Source organism: Penicillium griseofulvum (assembly GCF_001561935.1).
Source record: "Penicillium griseofulvum strain PG3 chromosome Unknown contig_84, whole genome shotgun sequence".
NCBI classification, from domain to species: Eukaryota; Fungi; Ascomycota; class Eurotiomycetes; order Eurotiales; family Aspergillaceae; genus Penicillium; species Penicillium griseofulvum.
This window is the reverse complement of record NW_024467475.1, coordinates 1,677,002-1,698,840: the sequence shown is the minus strand read 5'-3', so window position 1 is coordinate 1,698,840 and position 21,839 is coordinate 1,677,002. Positions and strand designations below refer to the sequence as shown.

Here is a 21,839-nt window from a genome sequence, read left to right as displayed (position 1 = left end):
CCCCGGTGCTATTGTTTGGAGGGATATATTGGGAAAGAGCAGTTGAAGACTCCTGCGGGACGCATGAAGTTAGCGCTCCTGTATACTTAGTATTTTTTAGACATACTAGCTCAGTAAATCCCCGATTTTTGGTCTTCGTTCAGAGCAGTTCATGGGTATAGTGGCGTCTGGAAGCTGCAATGGGTTAATTTCTAAATTCGTGATGCATATAATGTGGTGGCATATGTTATGCAATGCTGCACAGTATATTTTGCCTCGTCTAGGAGTATTCAAACTATTAAACAGATTAAATATGCTGGTACGTGATTTGCCCTAAATTGCGATAGTATCTCCCTTTCAAATGGCGCTAACCGTAAAAGGAAATGGAGCTCCCCTCGATCTGCGCGTAAACATCAACTCCTGCAACTTATGGAACAACCATGCCTCACTTGCGCAGACAACCAAATCCACGCGACCTAAGACCCAACCAAGAGGGCAATGCCTCAGGAAATCTTCGAGCACAATTCCAGACCCCGCCAACGCGTCACACTCCCACCAACCCAACCCATCACCACCTACCCCCCTCCACCGGTCCAAATGCTGTCACGCCCGACCAAGTTGCTGTGGCGGGACATCCAGCGGCACCCATAAATCCCTTTACCATATTTGGAAGACCAAGGGTAGAGCAACGACCACCGCAAATGATGGATGACGACGATTTTGACGATGATTTCGACCCACGCAGGCAAAGCATGCAAGAGCTTGGGAACGACGGGCCACTCGACTACGACGATTCCTTCGATGATGGTCAGGCTATGGAAGGGCAATTTGATGACTCCGACATTGATGGCGAGGAACTGGAGGAAGAAGTCGAGGACCAATTCGAAGACGAAGAAGACCCCGACCACGAAATGCACGATCGAGGTATTGCTCCCCCCGCTCTCATCCTTTCCTCATGGTATACGCTTCAAGAATGCAAGCTAATATCCTCGCGAAACAGACAAATCACCCTCCCCCTTACCAGCCAACTTGCGCGAAATCTCATCACTCGCTTCCTGGACCGTCTCCACCTCTAAGCCAGGCTGCGGCGTCGCGGCCCTCCGTAATCCTTCCCCGGCACAATACTGGCAATCAGACGGACCACAACCGCACACCTTGACCCTCCACTTCTTCAAACTGGTAGCTGTCGTGCGCATCCGCGTGTATCTCGATTTCGAGCTCGACGAAAGCTACACGCCCACGAAGATGGTTTTCGCAGCCGGAATGGGCGGCAACGACCTCGTCGAGTTCGCTACTTGGGAAGGCGACGGTCCATGCGGCTGGGTCGACGTACCACTGGAGGGCGTCGGTGGTAGAAACGGTGGGTGGGTGCGCAATGAGACTGGCAAGTCGAAACGCCGATCCACGAGTATGCGTCGACGGACAATTGTGTACCGGAACTGTGATGACCCTGACCATGAGCATGATGATGAGTGTGATCCATTCTATGAGGTTGACGAACCTGATAGCCAGGATGATGAGGATGATCCCTATTCTGGGAATGTACTCAAGGCTATGGTTATCCAGATGCGTATCATGGAGAATCATCAGAATGGCAAGGATACTCATGTTCGTGGGTTCCAGGTGTTTGCTTGTGATGATAGTCGTCGGATGACAGCCGCTCCGTCAGCTTCTGCTGATGCGCGCCGCCGTCGTCCGTCCCTGCGTGGAGCTCATGATCTTCGCGGACGTACTGCAAGTGAAGATGCTGATACTAGATTTACCGCCACCGGTCTAGACGAGCCAGATTGGATGGGTGAGCCAGTGATTCGATGAGCAGGAGCTTACAAGGACCAACAAAAATACCGGCGTTGATTGGCTTGTCAAGATGCCAATGGAGGTTTTATTATCGGAGTTTAAATGTTTTCATGATACCCAGTTCCATATTTTTTTGCGTGGGTTTGGGTCAGCGAGTGAATATCATTAGCCATTTCTGCGCCAGTGAAATACATGTTGCATCTTAAACCGGGTATTCAAATTTTTAGTTCTCTATGCTAGTCATATCTCATATAGAAACATCGAAGAGGCTGCGTTATATCTACTTAAGCAGCTTCTCCAGCTCGGCGGCGACAGCATCACCGACCTCAGTGGTCTTGGCTGTGCCGCCAATGTCGCCGGTGCGGACACCAGCCTCGATGACGTTGCTCACAGCCTGCTCAATGATGCGAGCCACGTCGATCATGTTGAAGGAGTATTGCATCATCATGGCCACAGACAGGATAGTAGCAATGGGGTTAACAACACCCTTGCCAGCAATATCGGGGGCAGAGCCTATGAGTACGAATTAGTCATGACCAAGACCAAGAATTGCTGAAAGCAATAAAAAGGACTGAGTACATACCGTGAATAGGCTCGTAGATACCGTTGACACGGCTCTTGCCATCAGGAATACCAGTCAAACTGGCACTGGGAAGCAGACCCAGAGAACCAGGGATAACACTAGCCTCATCGCTAATGATATCACCGAACAAGTTGCTAGTAACAACAATACCGTTCAGCTTACGGGGGTCCTTGATCATCAGCATAGCAGCCGAGTCAATGAGGTGGTGACCAATGGAGACCTGGGGGTACTCCTTCTCCATAATCTCGGTAACGACCTTACGCCACAGACGGCTGGTAGCGAGGACATTGGCCTTGTCCAAACTCCAGACGGGGAGGGGCGGGTTGTGCTGCAGAGCGAGGTTGGCGGCAAGACGGATGATGCGCTCAATCTCGTGGCGGGAGTAGGGCTCAGTGTCCATGGCGTATCCGGAACCGTCGTCCTCCACGCGGTCGCCGAAGTAGATACCGCCCGTCAGCTCACGGATGATGTTGAAGTCGACTCCGCGGCAGATATCGGCCTTTAGCGGGGAGCTGTCGACCAGCGAGGGGGCCGCGAAGTTGCATGGTCGCAGGTTGCCGAATGTGCCCATCTCCTTGCGAAGCTTGAGGATACCCTGTTCTGGGCGCACGGCGCCAGTGCCCCATTTCTGTTGAACGCAATGTGTGAGTAGGCTTGTTGGTGTTTGTGCGGGGAGGGGCTGGAAATGTACGTACGGGACCTCCAATGGCACCGAGGAGAACGGCATCGGCATTCTTGGCGGCGTTCAAGGCTTCATCGGTCAAGGGGGAACCGGTAGCATCGATTGAGGCCTGCAATTGTTAGCCATTGGGCTTTTTGTCGCGTGGGGTATACTCACACCACCGAGCAGGTGATCCTGCAAGTTAAAAGTGATACCACGGGACTTCTCGATAACGCGAAGGATCTTAAATTCAATCAGTATGTCTATTCCATGCAATTCCAGCGTGCAATGTTACCTTCACAGCCTCAGCAGTCACCTATTCCCTTAAATGTTAGTGTATTCAATTTCCCCACAAGAGCTCCCAACGACATACCTCAGGACCACAGTGGTCACCACCAAAGACAACGATATTGAAGGAAGACATTGTACAGCGATATGAAGAGAAATTATTGACTCAATTAACCAGGTCAGCAGCTTTCGAATATAAAGGCGGGTGAATTGCAGTGTTCGACCCCACCAACTCCGACATCGGCTCCGATGACATAAACCCAGTCATCGGCGTCGCTTATTCACGGTTCGCCGAACCCGGCAGCATCGATGTATACAGCATGCCTCAAATCAACGTACAGTATTATTGACAGAGGGTGAAATCTCACAGCTCCCATTTGGTAGCTTCTAGTCTGAAGCAGTTTAGAAAGAATATTGCTGTTTTTGCTGACTCAATTCTAGATTGGACTAACATGGTTGTTGGAAGTGTATTGACTACATCGTCATTTTCCAGGAATGCATGCAGGAACATTTAACTTTTTGACTTTTATATTAAACTCCAACTGAGGTTCTTGGCTAAACCTCGTAGTCAATTTATTTGGTAGCAACGCAGCGTTCATTCAAACGGCGCAACTTCACACTTGTTAGTAGTCGGCATGGTATCATCCCGCTAGAATGGTTATTTACGCTTGCCTTGGTTTTTCCAACAGCGCCATGTCAAAATCGAGGATTATTTCTGTAAGATCATCTTAAATCGTGCATTCAATCCTACACTTGACCCGGCTGGCTACAACCACTTCCATATTTTCGCTGATTTCGACTCACTAGGACCCCTTAAAAGATAGTTTACCTAATTATATAGGTGTTGCTTAACCACTCATCCAGGTGAATGTTTCACAACTTCCTCATAAGGTATACCTTGCAATCCAGCAAATTAATGAACTATGAGAGGCCCAGTCAGAAATTTTGAACACCCTTTCTACTTTCATTTTTCATCCCCTATGATTGATGGGCTGAAAGGATCAATGGCAGAGCCGCTTCGTATACTTAGGGGGTAGTTAGTAGTGGAAGATTGGAAGCATGCAAAAAGTGATCAATAATAAGACGGAATAAACACAAAGTATGAGGTCTCGTTCATTATATTTAATATGGTTCTAGCGTCGTTTCTCCCTTGCACGCAAGGCATTATTCTCTGTCTTTTCTTCCTAGTTGTTAACGCCTTCAAGCTGACGAAAGGGACAGGACAAAATCTGAGGTTTCTGGATTTTGAATGGTAGGTCTAACTATATCTCGTTAGTTACATAAACAGTTGTCTTCGCGGCACCTTATAAAGAGCCCGCGTATATTTTCCTCCCTAATTCATTTAGTAACACCCTTATGTCCGAATAGTTGGATTTTTCTTACTCCTATACTGCTCTGATTTTGAAGATCTCATTTCGGTAAGATAAACATACCGGTTTTGTTTTCGGTATCAATTAGCCACTTATATATACCTTCGAATCTTCGTTAAGTTCAAAGGTTAATGGTACTTATTAAGGGTTTGATGTTCCTTAGCACGGAACAGGTGTACTTGTTTGAAAGAAGGTGGACTTGACAGGTAGATGGTGTCCTAGCGAGTCAGTGTTCATTTTTTAACTTCCTTTCATGCCGAGAGCCGCCAAGTTATATTCATCCTTCCAATTGCTAGCAAGAATCTATACCCCAACCGGTCTATAATCTATTTAGGCTGTAATGTACATACATAACAACATCCCTATATCTTCCCCATCTCTATCGAATGATAGCCCTCGAAATCCCTGGCCTTAGTTCTCTGCATCGAACTTCTTGGCAGCTTCCTTCCGCGAGAGCGATACAGATCATGGCCTTCGTCGGTCTGACATGTCCAATGCAGCCAATGAAACGATGACAGCCAGCGTCAGACCCTGGGCATACACACGAGCCTGCACAAGCTTTTGTTTACCCGTCAGGTACGGGTTGCGGCCGACCAGAATAAAGGAACCGACCATGCTGGCAGCAAACGTGGCACCAGCAAGCTTGTATTTCTGTTCCCTTACCCAACCGAGCAACTGCTGCGGTTTACTCTGTGTGTAATTCGATTCCATTGGATGTATTTGGAGGGTATCTTGAGGTAGAAAGGTGATCTATGAAAGCAGTTAGTACATCTAGTATTCCCGAGGAAGATGGAATTACTCACTATGTTGTATGCCTTTCCTTTTGGTCAGGGGGATGTTCAGGTACAGAAAATTTAAAGTTTCATGTGTTGACAACCCTGGCAAGTTCAATGTTGGGGCTGAAAGGACCCTTGGAAAGTGCTCTTATCGCTTCGGATCCGACAGATACGATCCATCTCCGAACGATAAGCTAGTTCACGGGTCCGAGGTACATTTCTCCAAACTACGACATCGATTCGGTATTGATTCGCAGTTCCTGCCCGAAATTGAAACCTTTTTATAGCCGTGTCAGATTTGATTTCGAGTTCTCCCCTCTTACATATATTCTCTTCACCCCTGTTTACACTCATCCCAGGTGTGTTATACCCTCTCTCCGGACCCTAATAATAATATAGAATCTTTGTCCTCAGGTCACCGTGAGTCCTTTCTTTATTCCTTCGTTTTATGCATACTGATCAGTTAGTCTTCGCCATGTGGATCACGCGCGGGATCTCGTTCATCAACTTCGGCGTTGCCTCTTCAGCACTGGCATTTCAAGTCTTCGTCCTATACCCATGGCATCATCAATTAGATGACGAGTTCAAATCCTTGAAAAAGGAACACCTCCGAGTACTGCAACAGCTCGATCTACGAAAACCTCTTCGGACAGAACAAGGGGCGAATTGAAAATTGAAACCGATAATCTGGGTGGGGTGTATATACATGGTGGCGACAAAAGACGGTTCATTCACTTTTTGTTTTCCAGTCTCGGCTGTAGTTATGGGATTGTTCATGAGCGTTTCCTTTATCAAAAACTTCGAAGTGACTCGCTTTTTAATGTTAAGTTCTTGAATAGACAAAAGACATTTTCAATTCATATCAAAATGTATCCATCCCCAGTACTCACATATAACAGGTCTCTTTGATAATGACTGTAGATCGCTCTTGGGTCCGAAAAGTTGCCGGGATACGAGCCGATAAAAGTAGGGGAATTCGGTCATAATACAGATTATTATTCTTTAACAATATACAGTCTCAGGGTGCTTGGAATCGCACAAAGTAGTGTTAGATTGAATGCCAGGCAAGTTGTTTGAGCGCGTAAAGGCGGGATTCCCGAGATCCAAATTAACAATCCCTGGTTTTGATGCATATCTGGACGATCTTTTCTAGCTGGCTTTGCTATTGGTCTGGTATGTTGCAGGATCTGATACAAATAGATAGTAGCTCCATGTCGTTATTATCATTCTAAATTCTACACTATGCAGATCCTCTAATAATGGCAAGCATTTCCTCACCCTTTGGTGCAGTGGTGAGATTCTCATACCCAGTAGCAGTGACGAGAATATCATCTTCAATGCGCACTCCACCAATATGCACATATTTTTCCGCAACATCGAAATCAATGTACTTGGCATACGGCTGTTGGCGTGCGTTAGCCATAGCCAGAGGAGAGAAATAGAGTCCTGGTTCAACAGTCACAACCATTCCCTCTTCCAGCAGCGGAGCGGAAAGAGTGCACGGCGAAAGACAGGTAGAGTTCAAGATCGGGCGATACTGAAGCTGATCGAAACCCTGGTGAAGAGCCATGATTGATCGCTCTGATACATCGTGGACTTCAAGGCCGACATGATGACCCAGACCGTGCGGGAAAAAGACTTTAGATGCGCCAGATTGACGGATCTCGAGATTCGTGCCGTTCTTGAACACACCCAGGGCCAGGAGACCCTCGATAGCAATGTCATGGGCTAGATCGTGGAGAGCCAGATAGCGCACCCCTTTCCGGATCAACCGGATGCACTCCTCTTGCATGCGCTCTACTAGCTTATAGATATCCCGCACGTAGTCGCTGGGCCACTCGCCGGTAAGCGGAAAGGTCCGCGTCACGTCGCTTGCATAGCAGTTCCACTCTGCGCCGGCATCGAGACAGACGAGGGGTTTCTTGTCGAGAGTTTCGTTGTTTCGGGCATAGTGCAGGACAGCCGCGTTAGGCCCTGATGCTGCGATAATCTGGTATGCCTGGTTCCGGGCGCCGTTCGAGACGCAGGTGTTTAAAAATGATCCTTCAATCTGCGACTCGTTGGACATAGTCTGGATACTCTCTAGGATTTTCCGATGGGCAAGCCCCGAGACTTTGTTGGCCTGGCGGATCATACGGATTTCATATTCGTCCTTGACGCCTCGGGCTGTGTCCATAGCAGGCCCGAGCTGTTCCAGGTCCACAGGCAGGTCTTTTGGTAGATGCTCAGGCTTCTCCGAGTCATGGATTAGGTACAGCTCGCTGCCTTGCTTTCGCTCGTCCAGCCACACCTGCAGCTCATATTTCAGAGAGGCGTGATACCGCACATGGTCTACATCATATCGGTCTTGTGCATCCTCCCGTGAGAGGGTTGGTCCCATCCAAATAGCACGATGGAGGTCGAAATCCGGGACATAAAGAGTTAACAGGTCTTTTTCAATATCGTAAGTCAGGGAGCAGTCAGGCTCGTCGACTCCGCTTAGGTAGTAGAAGTATCGTCGTTGTCGGAATGGACGCGATTGGTCAGAATCGCGCAGATTAATTGTCGGCTGCCCAGAAAGGAAGATCAAGCCAGTTGAAGCTCCAAGCTTCCGGGCGACGTTGCGCGCATGTTGCTTGGCTGGTAAGGGCGGTCAGCGCGAGTCTCACGCGATCACCGTGCCCAGGTGGTTCAGTGGGGTTACAAACAGGTAGGGCAAATGAAGACATTCCCGACCATACAATGTCCATAGGGAAAATTTACTGACCTGGGTATTTATCGCAGGAGGTAGGCGTCACCACGCGGATATTATAAGAGTCGAGGGAGTTTATCATGAAGTCCTGAGCTGCAGCCCCCTTGGTACCTCTATTTGCACGCATATCTCAAGAAGCTTGAAAGAGAGACTCCTTTATCAAATAATACGCCTGATTATGTACCAAGCTAGTCACGCTTGGATCTCAATTGGGGTTGAAGATGACACCATCTCAATTCCCCGGACCTGGGACGGAGTTGCGGGTAGTCCCGACCTCGGGAGGTCAGGTGAGCTCTGCTTACCAACCAGCCCTTATCGGGGGTGTTTTTCCCTTAAAAGCTCTAGGGCTGTCCAGGTTTAGTGCATGACAAAAGGTTTGAAATATGATTTGTATGGCAAATTCAATGATATGTAAATCTCTAACTAATATACCCCTAGATGTTGATAAGTTAGTCAACGCTTATACGGTAGAACTTAGTAAATCACCGTATCTCGACCGTGAGGGCCGATCCTATGCAAGATGATCTTGTTGATATCTGTCTTAGACTAATCGAGATCATGAAACCGACAATGGTTATAGACGAATGATCTCCATGGCTCGCATCGCTCATTTCTCTCTTCAAGAGTATCTTTAATCAGACGGTTCAGACCGTAGCTACTTTGGATTCACACTCTTCTTGGCAGGGATAAAAATAGTATCATTATTGTGCTAGTACAGAACTTTCTGGCTAGTCTGGCACTACGATCTTGTTTCGCCTTTTATATTCCTCAAAATCTTTGACACCGAGATTCCAATATTCCCACCACAATGGCTCCGAATTGCCTGACCGGCGCTTGCCTCTGCAAGAACATAGTATACCGCATTATGTTGCCCACGGAATCATTCCCTAAGGTATAATTCTATCTCTACTTTCATTCAATCAGAAGATAGCATTTACTGATAGTGTTATTAGGTGATCATCTGCCATTGCACCAACTGCAAACGCTATACGGGCTCTAGCTTTTCCGCCAACATCATCGTGCCCAAATCCAGTCTAGAGTACACCAAGGGGTCACCCAAGATGTACTTGGACCGTGGCGACAGAGGTGGACAAGTAATGCGCGAGTTCTGTCCTGATTGCGGTACGCCATTCACATCATCAAGCGATGATCAGGAAGTTGCTGTGAAGTCGGGAACGCTCGATGAAGAACACCGACTTAATTGTGCGGAATTGGCAGCGGAAATATACTATCATCGGAAGGATAAGTGGGTGGATGATATGGGGAATGAGGATGTTCAGAGGATCAATGGTAGCATGGGTTAGGGATTGATTTTGAATATCAGAATATCCACATCATATAGAGAATCTAAATCTTAGAATAGGAGCTGTGTGGGACCTTGGAGTACATACAATCTTTATCCTTATTTTGTATATTCCAAGCGAATAGACTGAGGTCATGATGATCGCTCTATGTGGAATATTTATAGATCCTCGATCCTACATCTTTCGAACATCGTATTCTCTCTAAATTCCAATAGGTTTATAGTTTTTCGCGATGAGCCTCGTTAAAGAACTCACTGATTTTTCAAATTACTGCGTATCTTGTGCAACATTCCTTTGCCTCGATGCTCCTTGGATGACAAGGTACCGGGTATGTGAGTTTGATCTCCACGTCAAAACTAATCTGCTTTGGACTCATGCGCACTAGTATATTGGACCCGATGCGGAACTCAGCTGTCGGATGTTAACACAACCAAGTTTGACTGGGATGACGAAGCAGAGAAAGAGTATTGTGATGAGAGAAAACTTGCCAACAAGCTTGGCCCTTGGTATGTCATGCACAAGAAAAAGCCCCCCAAGGCTTTCTTGTTCCACGAGATCTGCTGGTCCCTCCTGATCCAACACTTCGAAGGGGAGGAGGTTGATTTGGACAGGCTTTTCGAAGTCTGTAAGGACATTCCTCCTTCGGGAAGACCAGATCTTACGTGTAAGTGAGCATGACTATATTGAGGCCAGCTCCTTAACAGACCTAGTGGGAAATGGTATCTATCTCTCGGTGGTTAACCGATTTTACCCTTCAAAGCGACCCATTATCAAGGGGCTTCGAGATGCCTCGAAACAATTTCCGAAGATCCCTAAAGCAAACCCTTCTAGTTCTAAAAGCAGTGTTGTGTTTCACTCTGACTGCTTTGATATCCTCCCGGTCGAGATACGGGTCCAAATCGCAAGTTACCTTCCTACTGTTGACTTCCTAAGTCTACGACAGTCATCCCGGGCAATGGTAGTTGTCTTCGAGGTTCTCAGTGAATGGAGACCGTGGGTTTCTGAACTGCCTAGTAGAGGATCCCAGAAGCTATGAAAGCAAAGACTGGCGACGTATATACCGCTGCACAGCAAAGATTGACCTGTCTTCCGAGCACCTCTGGACGAAGCGCCGACGCTGGAGAAATAATCGGTGGCTAAGAGAAAGATGTTCAATGATTGGAGCATCAAAGGAGCAAGTCGCTTCCAACCAGAAATTACGTGGTGAATTATCCTGGAAGGAGGTTTCTACTAGAGTTCGATGCGATCGAGACGGCAGACATGGCAAGAAATGGAGGAAATGTCGGACTTGCCATGCAAAGCATAACATTTTTTCTCAATTCGCTTTATTGGAAAGTTCTATCACCGGCCTGGCTATCTCTGTCATACGCGAAGGAGCAGAAACCTATCTCACTGGTGTTGACCTGCTGTATACAGATCGGCAGAACCTGATTCTTGGGCATCGATTACCAGGGCACTCCGTGACAATCGATCTCGACGAACAACTGAGAGGATTTGTGGTTATCGAGGGCGAAGCTGGAATCCATGCAATACGCCCCATTTTCAACAAATCTTCCACGGCCAATTGGATAGGTATACCAGAGGGCAGCGGTATGTGCAAGTCTACGGAACTAGTCCTTGAGCGAAACGTTAAAGCCGTTTCGGGAAGGTTTGATGTAAGTCACTTTATACCTCCATCTGTATAGCATAAGGTAACCTTGAGTTAGCATTGCAAGATGGTTGAACTATCTATAGCATAGATAGAATTTAGGCACGAAAGAACTTCCGCTACGGTTGCTCGTGATCTTGTAGATAGCAGGATTGACAGGTTGGATATAGAAGACCCATCGCTGTATCAAGTTGACCCCCACCCTTGAAGGGAAATAGAGCCAACCCCGGAATCCTCCTGCGTCTTTTTCCCTACGCTGACAATAAGAAGCGTGCCATCACGACACTTACGCCATATCAACATATTGGGTTATGGCTGATGCAGATGACTCGTTTCGTGGTGCGTGGGGATCGACAGTAGAAATATCCGAGGGAGAGAAAAGAAGCATTCTGCTAGCAAACTACATGGTTAGCTATTTGTGTCGTTAAAGTGGAAGGCACAGCCTTGAAACCTGCCACATATTCCATTCTATATACAGTGTATGTGTACGCATCAATCAATGACACTTTTTTTATCCGCCCAACTAGGCTGAATAGACCGGCAAACAGCCTCATAATCCTGGAAGCGCTGAGTATCCTCCACCAGTCCGGGTGTCGTCCAGAACATAGTCCAGTTACTATCAGCCAACTTCCAGGTACCCAACGAGCGCTCGAAGTACCATTTATTAACCGGGTTGTCCATGCGGCTACGCCAGCAGACCCCGTTGGGAAAACATGTGCGCACCATGGCATTGAACACAATGTCCGCGACGCCGCCGGCACCCTGGCTACGCTTAAGCACAGCAAACTTATCCAGATACGGCACCATGCGGGCGGCACTAGCTTCGCTTCCGTCGTCTGGTACTCCCGGCGGCGTTTCCCAGGTCAGGATCGCGCCGCCTTCATACTCGCCAGCGACGATGACACCGGCGATGCGGCTGTTCACTCGGTCGAGGTAGTTTTGGACATCGAGTTTGCGGTCAAAGGAGTCTTCGATCAGGGTGACTAAACGGGGTAGATCGATGGAGGGGTCGTGAAGTCCGAGTCGAGGTTGGATATGGGCTGTCCAGGGTTTTGTGTAAGGGTTCGGGAGGATTGTGAGAGGCATTCCACGTTTGACAAAGGTCGTATGGGAGACGGGGGGCCTTAATGCACTATATTTATTGCCTTTAGAAACACCGCGTCGACCTGGGGGTAGAGAGGATGATAATAGAGGCTTGTCGGTGAGGAGGTGGTGGATCAATGGGTTGCGCTGTCGACGGGTTCCGACGGCTGATAGGTCTGAAGCAGCCTCTTGCGGTGAACGGGCTGAGTGGGAGACTTCTTGTGGGGAGGTGATAATTCCTGAGGAGGCTGATGGTAGCATTGTTAATGCTTGTTGGGCTAATCGGAGATTCTCTAGATGCCCATCTAGCACCTCCGTCATCGCCTCAGCACCCGGTGATTTGCCGGGTGCAGTAGGTTGAGCAGGCGAAACAAGCTCACGATTGACAAACTTCGAGAACGGATTGCTTTCCGATATTGGGTAAGTGGACTCGGTAGTTGACTGTTCTGAGAAATCGTTGTTTTCAGAAACAGAGCTCCGTGCCTCGGAAAGCTCATCTTCGATTTGATCAAACTCTTGTTCCATGTTAATGAAAACGTGCGATGATTGGGGGCCCTTGAAAGCCGGAATTCCCCCAAGCGGATCGAGAACAATGACACGGTCCAGTGAGACTTCCCTTTGTAGAGCATTGATTCTCTCCACGGTGACTACGGGATCCTCGTCCGGGTCAGGATTCACAGACAATCCAGCAAATTCTTTCGTCAGCGCAATAGCAGCATCGTTGGCCGAAACTGTGATAGCTCGTGGATTCTCCTCCATATAAGCTATCGGTGGAACAAGTACCACATGACCATCCCGAAGGGCGCTCAAGAGCACTTTTCGCGATAGAACCGAGAGTTGACCCGATCGCTCAGATATAGATAACGTCGAGTCTAATCTAAAAGACTTCGAGTCTGGCAGGTCATCAACTGCGGCCGATATCCGATTCGCCTGCTCAATGGCTGTTTGTCGCGCGGCAGAGCCGTCCATCTTTCCGGGATCGACAACCACGCAGCATGCCATGCCCAGGCGGACGAGCTGCGACAGGGTCTTAGCCACTCCATTAATCACAGAATCATCGAGTAATTGCGGCGTGGCAATTTTGATCAGGGCCAAGTGCAGTCTTTCGGGTATATCCTGCGCGCGTGGAGTAGGAGTTGTATCTTGGCGGAAGACAGGACTGTCATACACCGCCCTGGAGGCACCATGGAACGAGCCCAGATTGACACCAGACGGCAGAGATGCTGATATGGACTCCTTCGGGGTCTCCGAAGTAGATTCTTGGCTCGATTTGGCGGGGCTGGCCTTGAGCCGAGCTAGGTATGACTTGGCTTCGCGCTTAGTTGACGCAGAATTCAAAAGGCTTAGAAAGAACTCCTAGATTAAATACGCGGTTAGCATATGACACGGCAAAAAATTTCATCTGCCACCTACCCGATCGAGCAACTTCTCCTTTGCGCGGTGGCCGAGGCGATCTCGGTTTTCGCTGCTGCCCGAGAACTCGGCGACTTGCTGGGTTCGGACATTGAGCGCCTGTGCCGGGCGCGCCGCAATGGGGTCATTAGGACGAACTAGATGTTGCTTCAAAATTCTAGTCAGTAAATACACATTAGCGGGGTATATAGGGTTTAGTTACCTTCACCAATGAGGATTTGGCCGTTCGAGACCAGTTCAGCGTTCGAGAGCTCATGGTTAGGCGTATATTTCGCGATCAATTGCTCGCCCCAGCAGTTGACGCCAATGCAAGAGCCTCGAACAAGCAATCTCACCACTGATCTACAGTAATCAATACAATATAGGAGGAAAGAAGACAATGAGTGGGATTAAACAAAAAAAGAAAATAATATGACGCATCCTCGGTTATAGCTCACCGCCTGTAGATCCCGAGATTGATAAGAGAGGCATTTAAGGTGCCCACTACTATATAACTCACCTGCATGATTTGTATATAACTTGTCCGATGTTAATCCTTAAGTTTAAGTAAATACCTCATCTGAGCGCAATTCCGCTTCTTTCCATCTGATTTGCCGGAGATAAAATAGTGCACTTCTTTGATTCTTTCATTCGCTGCTCCAACGGCCACCTATTATAAGCGAAACCTATACAATCTATACCTTACCAGACAACCTATATCCATTTTGCAGCTCATTACATGCCAAGTAAGTCCCCGTGTGATTCGGACTCACCCACCCAACTATCTACTCTGGCCAGGTGTCTGGCCGATATCTATAACTTAACCATTTTTACCCAACACTTCGTACAGGGATGTTGGTGGAGGCCGGATCCAAATGAACTACAACATTGAATTTTATATTAAGAAAAGTCGTCTGCACAAATTAAGCCTTTTTCGGCCTTATCCTATCGACCTACAAACTTGACAAAGCATCTACATAGAATGATACCTGAGAAGACCACTCGAAAGACCACTGAAAAGACATCACAGGGCCGTATATGCGGCCCAGTATTCTCGTAGATTATTATGTGTTAAATACAGCTAGGACCAAAATACTAGGTGGGAAAATCCACCAAGCCTACGCAGTATATAGTCAACCATTACCTGGTTGTAAATAGTAAAATTGAGACGTCCATACAGCCCACCAACTTCTTGGTTTTCTCTCCAAGCATAATCGTGGAGAACCCACTAAAACCTACATATGTATGCAGGTACGGAGTACACACCCGGTGTTCGTAGGCCTGACCGGATAATAAATTGTAAAGATTAGGTATCTTTTGTATAGCAACTTCATACAAAAGGTACATAAACACAAGATGTTGCAATATCTGTTTTCTTATCCCTTAAAATAGCTAAATATGTATATAGGAAGATATTTATATTGTGAATAAAGTCTTGAATCCTTCCAAGTATTAACCTTGGTAATAATTATTAAAGGTTGTCTCGGCCACATTGTTAAGAAATATATAATTACACATGTTTCAATATTTCATCTCGCGATCAATGGCTTACAGCCAACATTAGAGGGTCTGGGGCTCCCAGTTCCTCAAGAATTATGGAACTATAATAGATCATATTACACCTTGGAACAATATAGCATGAATCTACAAATCATACCATGTAGCGTTCAGAATATATATAGTACAATTGCTAACTTAATATTCTATACTTAAATTCAAAAGGAACCCAAGACTATAGAGTAAAGCTCTACCTCTCTAGCCTTACTCCCAAAGGAAAGCCAAGAAGATGATGTTGTAGCTGCATACACTCGTTCTTCCAAGGGTTCTAGAATTCAGCCCTAGAGGAAATTCACTTAGACCGCTTTGGGGCAAAAGTAACGGTACCGGCAAATACATTGTAATATACGGCGAGTGCGGGCGAGAACGGGGTATTGATAAGTCTCTGTACTTTATCGGCTGGACTCCCCCGCCACTGCAAAAGTCCCTCCTCCATCTCCACGTCTAAGAAGAATGGTTTGTGTGAAACACATTTCTGACCACTGAAGAATCCCTAAATATTCGCAAACATTGAATTGAGTAAGTGCGCCCGCTCCCCCCTTCAACCCAATCCCGCAATGCCCCCTCCTTGCGCACAGTGTCACAAATTCTTATTACCAACATTTCCCAATCTTGGAAGGCTGGAAGCACTTTTGATTCCCTTGACCAGGAACAGCTATCAATTTATTTATGTACTGTCAAAATTGGCATTGTCCGACTGGATATTAGTCCCAATCACCTGCATGAGATTAATCCCCACTGTTCTAGATTCACATCCCTCATCTACGCCACCAAGCCGGGCCCCCCCTGCAGTCCAATTGATCGTGGCACCCTAGCCTGGTTTCACCCCAGAAATTTCCAACCTAGCCGCTCTGACCCTCGATACCCCAGTACACTTCCTCAATTTCTTACAATGTCCGATCGGAGTGAATACCTTTCTGATTCAATGCCTGGTCAAGACAATGGGCTGAGGCCGCTGTCCAATGCGGATGACTTTTCTCTCGGAAACCCTAACAACAGCGACTTGTCTCGTATTATGAACCGCGCTGGAATTGCACTAGCCAATGGCTTTCCGATTGAGGATGACGATGATGACGACGACGAGGTGGATGAGGACTATGCTGCGGCTGAGCAGGATGACGATGCAAACGATTTCCCATACTGGTTCCGCCGCGCCCCCTCCCACAGCCGCACAAAGCTGGATGAGCTGCATCCTTTCGTCCAATTGCTCTCTGCGTCTAATGTGGAAGATTGCGTGAAAGTAGAGGAAGCTTTCCCCGAGCAGGAGCGTTGCTCTCATGATAAGGTATGACTACCCGGATCCTGTTAAGAGATCCATCACATCAAAATAGGGTACCAATTCGCTAACTTTAATAGTTCATTTACCGTCTTACCAGATGCCCCGAGCTCAGTCTGGGCCTCTTCACTCTTCCTCTGCTCGCAGATGGAGAAACCAAACCCCGCCCCACCCTCGTTGGACACATCGTTGCCACACGCACCTCAGAGCCACTTGTGACAGACCGGTCGATGCGACTTCCGGTCAATTGGAAAAACGAGCGTTGGTCCATGGAGGACGGCCAGGCCGTTGGTCACGAAGAAGGTGGCAGCACCATTGCCATTCATTCGCTTGCCGTGGACCCAGAACACCAGGGCAAGCAGGTCGGAAGCACATTGATGAAGTCATATATCCAGCGTATTAGAGAGGCACAAATTGCTGAACGCATCGCAATCATTGTACACGATCACTTGATTCCCTTCTACGAGTCATTTGGCTTCGAGTCCCATGGCCCTAGCAAGTGCCAGTTCGGTGGTGGTGGTTGGGTTGACATGGTATGTTCCTTTTTGACTGTCATCAAATATATACTGACCCCAACTAGATCTTGGAGTTTGGCCCCGAGCCTGTTGAGGAGTAAAGAAGTTTTTCGTATATCATTCTCTTTTCTTTTTTTTTTGCATCTTTTCGGCTTGGAGCATGTTAAGCCACTGAACGGTTTCAACGTGTCTTTATTACGCACATCCTGATTTTTGTCTCATCTCAAGGGTTTATCCTAGACGGGCTTTTAAGAGAAAAGCAATGGAGTTTCTTCGGGTGGCGGGATTACTTTTATGAATTCTGGGCAGAAACGGCTTGGGCTTCCCAAATCGGTCACAAAGGTTTGTGTACCATAGTTGACGACAATTCAATATATATGAGAATTACGTTGAATTATGGCAAATCAAGATAAATATACAAATATGACATAGGAATTCTCGAAGCTGCATGAAGTATTCAATTCTTTTGTTCTATAATAGATCACGTGACTCGCCTATATCACGGGTTACCCAATAGTGGTCCCCGCATCTATCCTCCGCCCGGCAGAAAAAAAGGACTGCCAACGATTTTTTCGTGGAGAAAAACCCACTCTATCAACACCCTTCACTCACGGCATTACTTCAAGAGTCATTACTTATTTGACTCCTGACTTGTGCCCATCATGAAGACAACGTGGAAGGATGTGAGTTAATTCCCCGACTGCGCTTTTGTTCTTCGACTGAGGAGATTGCTAATATGTTTTTCACCGCTTGATAGATTGCGCCTGTGCCCACACACCAGGAATTCCTGGATATTGTCCTGAGTCGTACTCAGAGACAGCTTCCCACACAGATTCGTGCTGGTTTCAAGATCAGCCGTATTAGAGGTATGATTGCCAATCGTTCTGCTCGATCCGACATGGTGGCACAATGAAAAAAAGTTATCGCGGTTATCGATAAAGCACAATCGCTGATCAAAATTTTTTTCATTAGGATTCTACACCAGAAAGGTCAAATATACACAGGAGACTTTCGGCGAGAAGTTCCAGCACATCCTCGATGGATTCCCTCGCCTGCAGGATATCCATCCTTTCCGTAAGTTTTACTCCCATGGCGATTATGGTTGTTTGGGTGGGGTCTAATATCCACCAGACAAGGATTTGATGAACACTCTTTACGATGCCGACCACTTCCGTATCGCTCTTGGTCAAGTTTCAACCGCTAAGCACCTGATTGAAACCGTCTCTCGCGATTACGTCCGTCTCATCAAGTATGCGCAGTCTCTGTTCCAGTGTAAGCAGCTCAAGCGCGCTGCCCTCGGTCGCATGGCAACCATCACCCGCCGTCTGAAGGATCCCCTCGTCTACTTGGAGCAGGTCCGCCAGCACTTGGGTCGTCTGCCTTCGATCGACCCCAACACTCGTACTCTCCTGATCTGTGGATACCCCAACGTCGGAAAGTCGAGCTTCCTGCGCAATATCACCCGCGCAGATGTCGATGTTCAGCCCTACGCTTTCACCACGAAGAGTTTGTTCGTCGGCCATTTCGATTACAAATACCTCCGTTTCCAGGCCATTGATACCCCCGGAATTCTCGACCACCCTCTGGAGGAGATGAACACCATTGAAATGCAATCTATCACCGCTGTTGCTCACTTGCGGTCCGCTATTCTCTACTTCATGGATCTTTCCGAGCAGTGTGGATACTCTGTGGGTGATCAGATCAAGCTCTTCCACAGCATTAAGCCCTTGTTCGCCAACAAGATTGTGTTCATTGTCGTTAACAAGATTGATGTACGCCGTCCCGAGGACCTGGAGCCTGAATACCAGGAGCAACTGCAGGAGATCCTCAAGGCCGAGGATGTCGAGTTGTTGCAGGTTTCCTGCACCACCACTGAGGGTGTGACCGCCGTCAAGAACGCTGCCTGTGACAAACTCCTCGCTGAGCGAGTCTCCCAGAAGCTCAAGTCTGGCTCTACTGCTGCCACCCCCGGCAGCCGTCTCGGCGACGTTTTGTCCCGTATCCACGTGGCTCAGCCTATGGGTGGCGTGCGCGAGACCTTCATTCCCGAAGGCGTCAAGGACCTCAAGAAATACGACAAGAACGACCCCAACCGCCGGAGACTGGAGCGCGATATCGAAGAGGAGAACGGCGGTGCTGGTGTCTACAACTTCGACATGCAGCGTGACTACACTCTTGCCAACGATGAGTGGAATCACGACAAGATCCCCGAGGTTTGGAAGGGCAAGAACATCTACGACTTTGTGGATCCGGATATCGAGAGCAAGCTCGCCGCTCTCGAGGAGGAAGAAGAGAAGCTCGAGGCAGATGGCTACTACGAGTCCGACGAGAGCGTGGAGGATGCCGAAGACGCCGACAACCGCTTGAAGGCCGATCTCATCCGCGAGAAGCGCGTGCTGATGCGCAACGAAGCCAAGATGCGCAAGTCTCTCAAGAACCGTGCCGCCATCCCCCGCAGCGCCAAGGCCAAGAAGCTGTCCGAGATGACCAGAGGTCTGGATTCCGCTGGCTACGACAATTCTGCAGCTGGTTCTCGTGCCCGCGCCGCCAACCAACCTCGCGGCCGCACTCTCCGTGACCCTGCTGCTGACGGTGACGCCATGGACGTTGACGAGAACCCCAAGAAGGCTCTTCTCCGCTCTTTGAGCCGTGCCCGCGACACACCGGTGACTGATCGTCGTCTCGACGGTATCACCAGCTTCGGCAGCCGTGATAAGGCTGAACGTATGGCTAAGTTGGGCCAGAAGAAGATGAACCGTATGGCTCGTGCTGGTGAGGCTGATCGTCACACCACCGCCTCTCTCGCGAAGCACTTGGTAAGTTTTTCTACATTAATACTTTTATCAGTATTATTTGCTAACTCTTTTTACAGTACTCCGGAAAGCGTGGTATGGGCAAGACAGATCGTCGTTAGAAGCCCTGAAGCGGCCGAAACGAGACCCATTCCTAATCATTGTCCATTGGTTTCGATACCGGGTGCAAAATGGTGTTGGGCGTTTTATGTTTCATTTTCAATTTTTTTCCCTCCGAGTTTCCTCGTCCTTTTGACGCGCATTTTTGGTTTCCACGACTATTCACTGTGGATTTCAAGTTTATTTGACACAGTAATGATTTGTGGGAGTTTGTTCTCCTGGTCAATAGGACGGAAAAAGTTCTTGACTTGATGATCTTGCATATACCGCCAATACAGATGATGATATTTGGTTTTATCTGTACTGCACTTCGGAGATTCTAGATATCTTCAGGGTCTTTATTATTAATCAGCCTTTCCCGTATGCCCCAGGTTGTAACGCGTAGATCATCCCCTGGCGGGTAGCGACGGGTGGATCCTTGTGATGGTTTCTCACCGGCGTTGGGGTGGGGTGGGTGGGGTTGGGGTTGGGGGTGGGGGGGGGGGGGGGGGGTGTGCAACAACGGAGTGCACTGACCGGTGGGCTGATAGTCAATAGCAGTCTTCCACCAATCACATGATTCCTTTGTGATCTTGATTATTAGTTAAATGTAACCTGGCATTCATGTACTTCAAAATATAACCAACTGGTACCATGTGATAGAACTGAGAAAGGGTTGAAGGTAGCACGAAACGTAGTACATATGGATCAAGATTTAAGCATACAACAAACATAATGCTTATTAGGAGGTAAATTTATAGGATATAGTCAGAGTATGTAGTTATAGAGTTATAAAGAAATGATTTGTGCATATGTAGACAATGGCAGCTCGGTTGACTTTGGATCTCTTATCTAGGTTATAATAGTACATGTACTGTGGATATATCTTGTAAGCATAACTTGGCCTGTAGATTGAATTACACTCAGACAAAGTCAAGGCAAAAGAGGGCGACCTGGTAACCATGCCAACTATGGAGGTGGGACAGATGGCATCTCTCCAGATGTGGGCTACTAACCGAGCACAGGATATAGAATAATGATGGCATCATAATATGGTGAACAAGAGCAAAGCACGATTTTCCTTGTTGGATTGTCCCGACAAGTCCGCCACAATATGGAGACAAGCATTGTCACCCGGTGCAATGTGGTAGTCGGTCTTACGGAGGATGGTGGCGTTGCTTATCAGAGAGCTTGTATAGGACTTATGCTGCACATAAGTACCAATGCAACATGTGGTGTGTTTGGTAGACGTCATTATCTTTATCTGTACATAGTAGGACCACTGTGGCTTTACAAGATTAGATTAGGTGTCGATACTTTTCCAGATGAGTGAATTTGTTTATCTAATTTAGTTCGATCGGCCAAATTGTTTATAACGGTTCATGCATCATATGTTGTTAACAACTATAGCAGAGTGAAGATCTGTTATACTCACATAAACTCTAAATCATTACCCTGAATTCTTAAACCAGACAGCTCTTGGCGTAAAACTGATTTATTATTTCGCCAACATAAAGACCCAAGACAGGCTGGTTACACCACGTACAACATGCGAAGTACGGAGTCTTCCGGGCTTGCCCGAGAAAACCAGTCTAAGGTAGCATAGCATGGAAAAATCAGCTCACACAGGCATTCTACGTACATATGCAGGTAAGCGTCAGTAAGATGAAATTGATGGTGATTGGGCCTATTTTCCCGATTTACCATTTTTCAGCTGGAAGCTAACCAGACGAGGTTTAGAGTCGGGTTCAAGCTCGGGGATACTCAACAAGTCTTGCTACATTGGGTCTGCAGAGATTTTATTTTCACTCGGTTAGTGGTGTGACGAGTAGCTATTAATAATATCCATTGGGAGAGGGTTGGCTGGGCACCTGCAGTCAGAGTTTTTACCAGGGGCTTTTTTTTTATGGGTCCAGGCCGAACAAGGGATGCCGAGAACGACATGCATGCCGAAGATACCAGACAAAGAATCAGAGGGAAACGGAAGC

General features: G+C 47.6%; 8 protein-coding genes across 8 annotated transcripts; 4 read left to right on the top strand and 4 right to left on the bottom strand.

Annotated features, from left to right (window-relative positions):
* Window positions 1-419: 419 nt before the first annotated feature.
* On the top strand, window positions 420-1,794 carry PGRI_051700 (anaphase promoting complex subunit DOC1; the record flags this gene model as incomplete). The annotated part of the gene is made up of 2 exons (XM_040792883.1): window positions 420-903; window positions 980-1,794. The coding sequence occupies 2 exons, from the start codon at window positions 420-422 to the stop codon at window positions 1,792-1,794; spliced, it is 1,299 nt and encodes a 432-aa protein (XP_040644850.1).
* Window positions 1,795-2,056: 262 nt separating this feature from the next.
* leu2A (3-isopropylmalate dehydrogenase LEU2) lies at window positions 2,057-3,444 on the bottom strand (the record flags this gene model as incomplete). The annotated part of the gene is made up of 6 exons (XM_040792882.1): window positions 2,057-2,289; window positions 2,360-2,987; window positions 3,055-3,150; window positions 3,198-3,263; window positions 3,316-3,336; window positions 3,394-3,444. The coding sequence occupies 6 exons, from the start codon at window positions 3,442-3,444 to the stop codon at window positions 2,057-2,059; spliced, it is 1,095 nt and encodes a 364-aa protein (XP_040644849.1).
* A 1,699-nt stretch (window positions 3,445-5,143) lies between these two features.
* On the bottom strand, window positions 5,144-5,389 carry PGRI_051680 (HIG1 domain-containing protein; the record flags this gene model as incomplete). The annotated part of the gene is made up of 1 exon (XM_040792881.1): window positions 5,144-5,389. One exon carries the CDS (start codon window positions 5,387-5,389, stop codon window positions 5,144-5,146), a length of 246 nt encoding a protein of 81 aa, XP_040644848.1.
* A 1,305-nt stretch (window positions 5,390-6,694) lies between these two features.
* Window positions 6,695-8,312, bottom strand: PGRI_051670 (aminopeptidase P family protein; the record flags this gene model as incomplete). The annotated part of the gene is made up of 2 exons (XM_040792880.1): window positions 6,695-8,073; window positions 8,201-8,312. 2 exons carry the CDS (start codon window positions 8,310-8,312, stop codon window positions 6,695-6,697), a joined length of 1,491 nt encoding a protein of 496 aa, XP_040644847.1.
* A 681-nt stretch (window positions 8,313-8,993) lies between these two features.
* Window positions 8,994-10,525, top strand: PGRI_051660 (Glutathione-dependent formaldehyde-activating enzyme/centromere protein V; the record flags this gene model as incomplete). The annotated part of the gene is made up of 4 exons (XM_040792879.1): window positions 8,994-9,077; window positions 9,139-9,484; window positions 9,875-10,153; window positions 10,200-10,525. 4 exons carry the CDS (start codon window positions 8,994-8,996, stop codon window positions 10,523-10,525), a joined length of 1,035 nt encoding a protein of 344 aa, XP_040644846.1.
* Window positions 10,526-11,629: 1,104 nt separating this feature from the next.
* arg2 (acetyl-CoA:L-glutamate N-acetyltransferase) lies at window positions 11,630-13,889 on the bottom strand (the record flags this gene model as incomplete). The annotated part of the gene is made up of 3 exons (XM_040792878.1): window positions 11,630-13,576; window positions 13,634-13,780; window positions 13,836-13,889. 3 exons carry the CDS (start codon window positions 13,887-13,889, stop codon window positions 11,630-11,632), a joined length of 2,148 nt encoding a protein of 715 aa, XP_040644845.1.
* A 2,172-nt stretch (window positions 13,890-16,061) lies between these two features.
* On the top strand, window positions 16,062-17,061 carry PGRI_051640 (polyamine acetyltransferase; the record flags this gene model as incomplete). The annotated part of the gene is made up of 3 exons (XM_040792877.1): window positions 16,062-16,454; window positions 16,526-16,978; window positions 17,026-17,061. The coding sequence occupies 3 exons, from the start codon at window positions 16,062-16,064 to the stop codon at window positions 17,059-17,061; spliced, it is 882 nt and encodes a 293-aa protein (XP_040644844.1).
* Window positions 17,062-17,622: 561 nt separating this feature from the next.
* Window positions 17,623-19,874, top strand: PGRI_051630 (putative GTPase NOG1; the record flags this gene model as incomplete). The annotated part of the gene is made up of 5 exons (XM_040792876.1): window positions 17,623-17,643; window positions 17,718-17,826; window positions 17,933-18,034; window positions 18,092-19,776; window positions 19,833-19,874. The coding sequence occupies 5 exons, from the start codon at window positions 17,623-17,625 to the stop codon at window positions 19,872-19,874; spliced, it is 1,959 nt and encodes a 652-aa protein (XP_040644843.1).
* Between the last annotated feature and the right edge of the window lie 1,965 nt (window positions 19,875-21,839).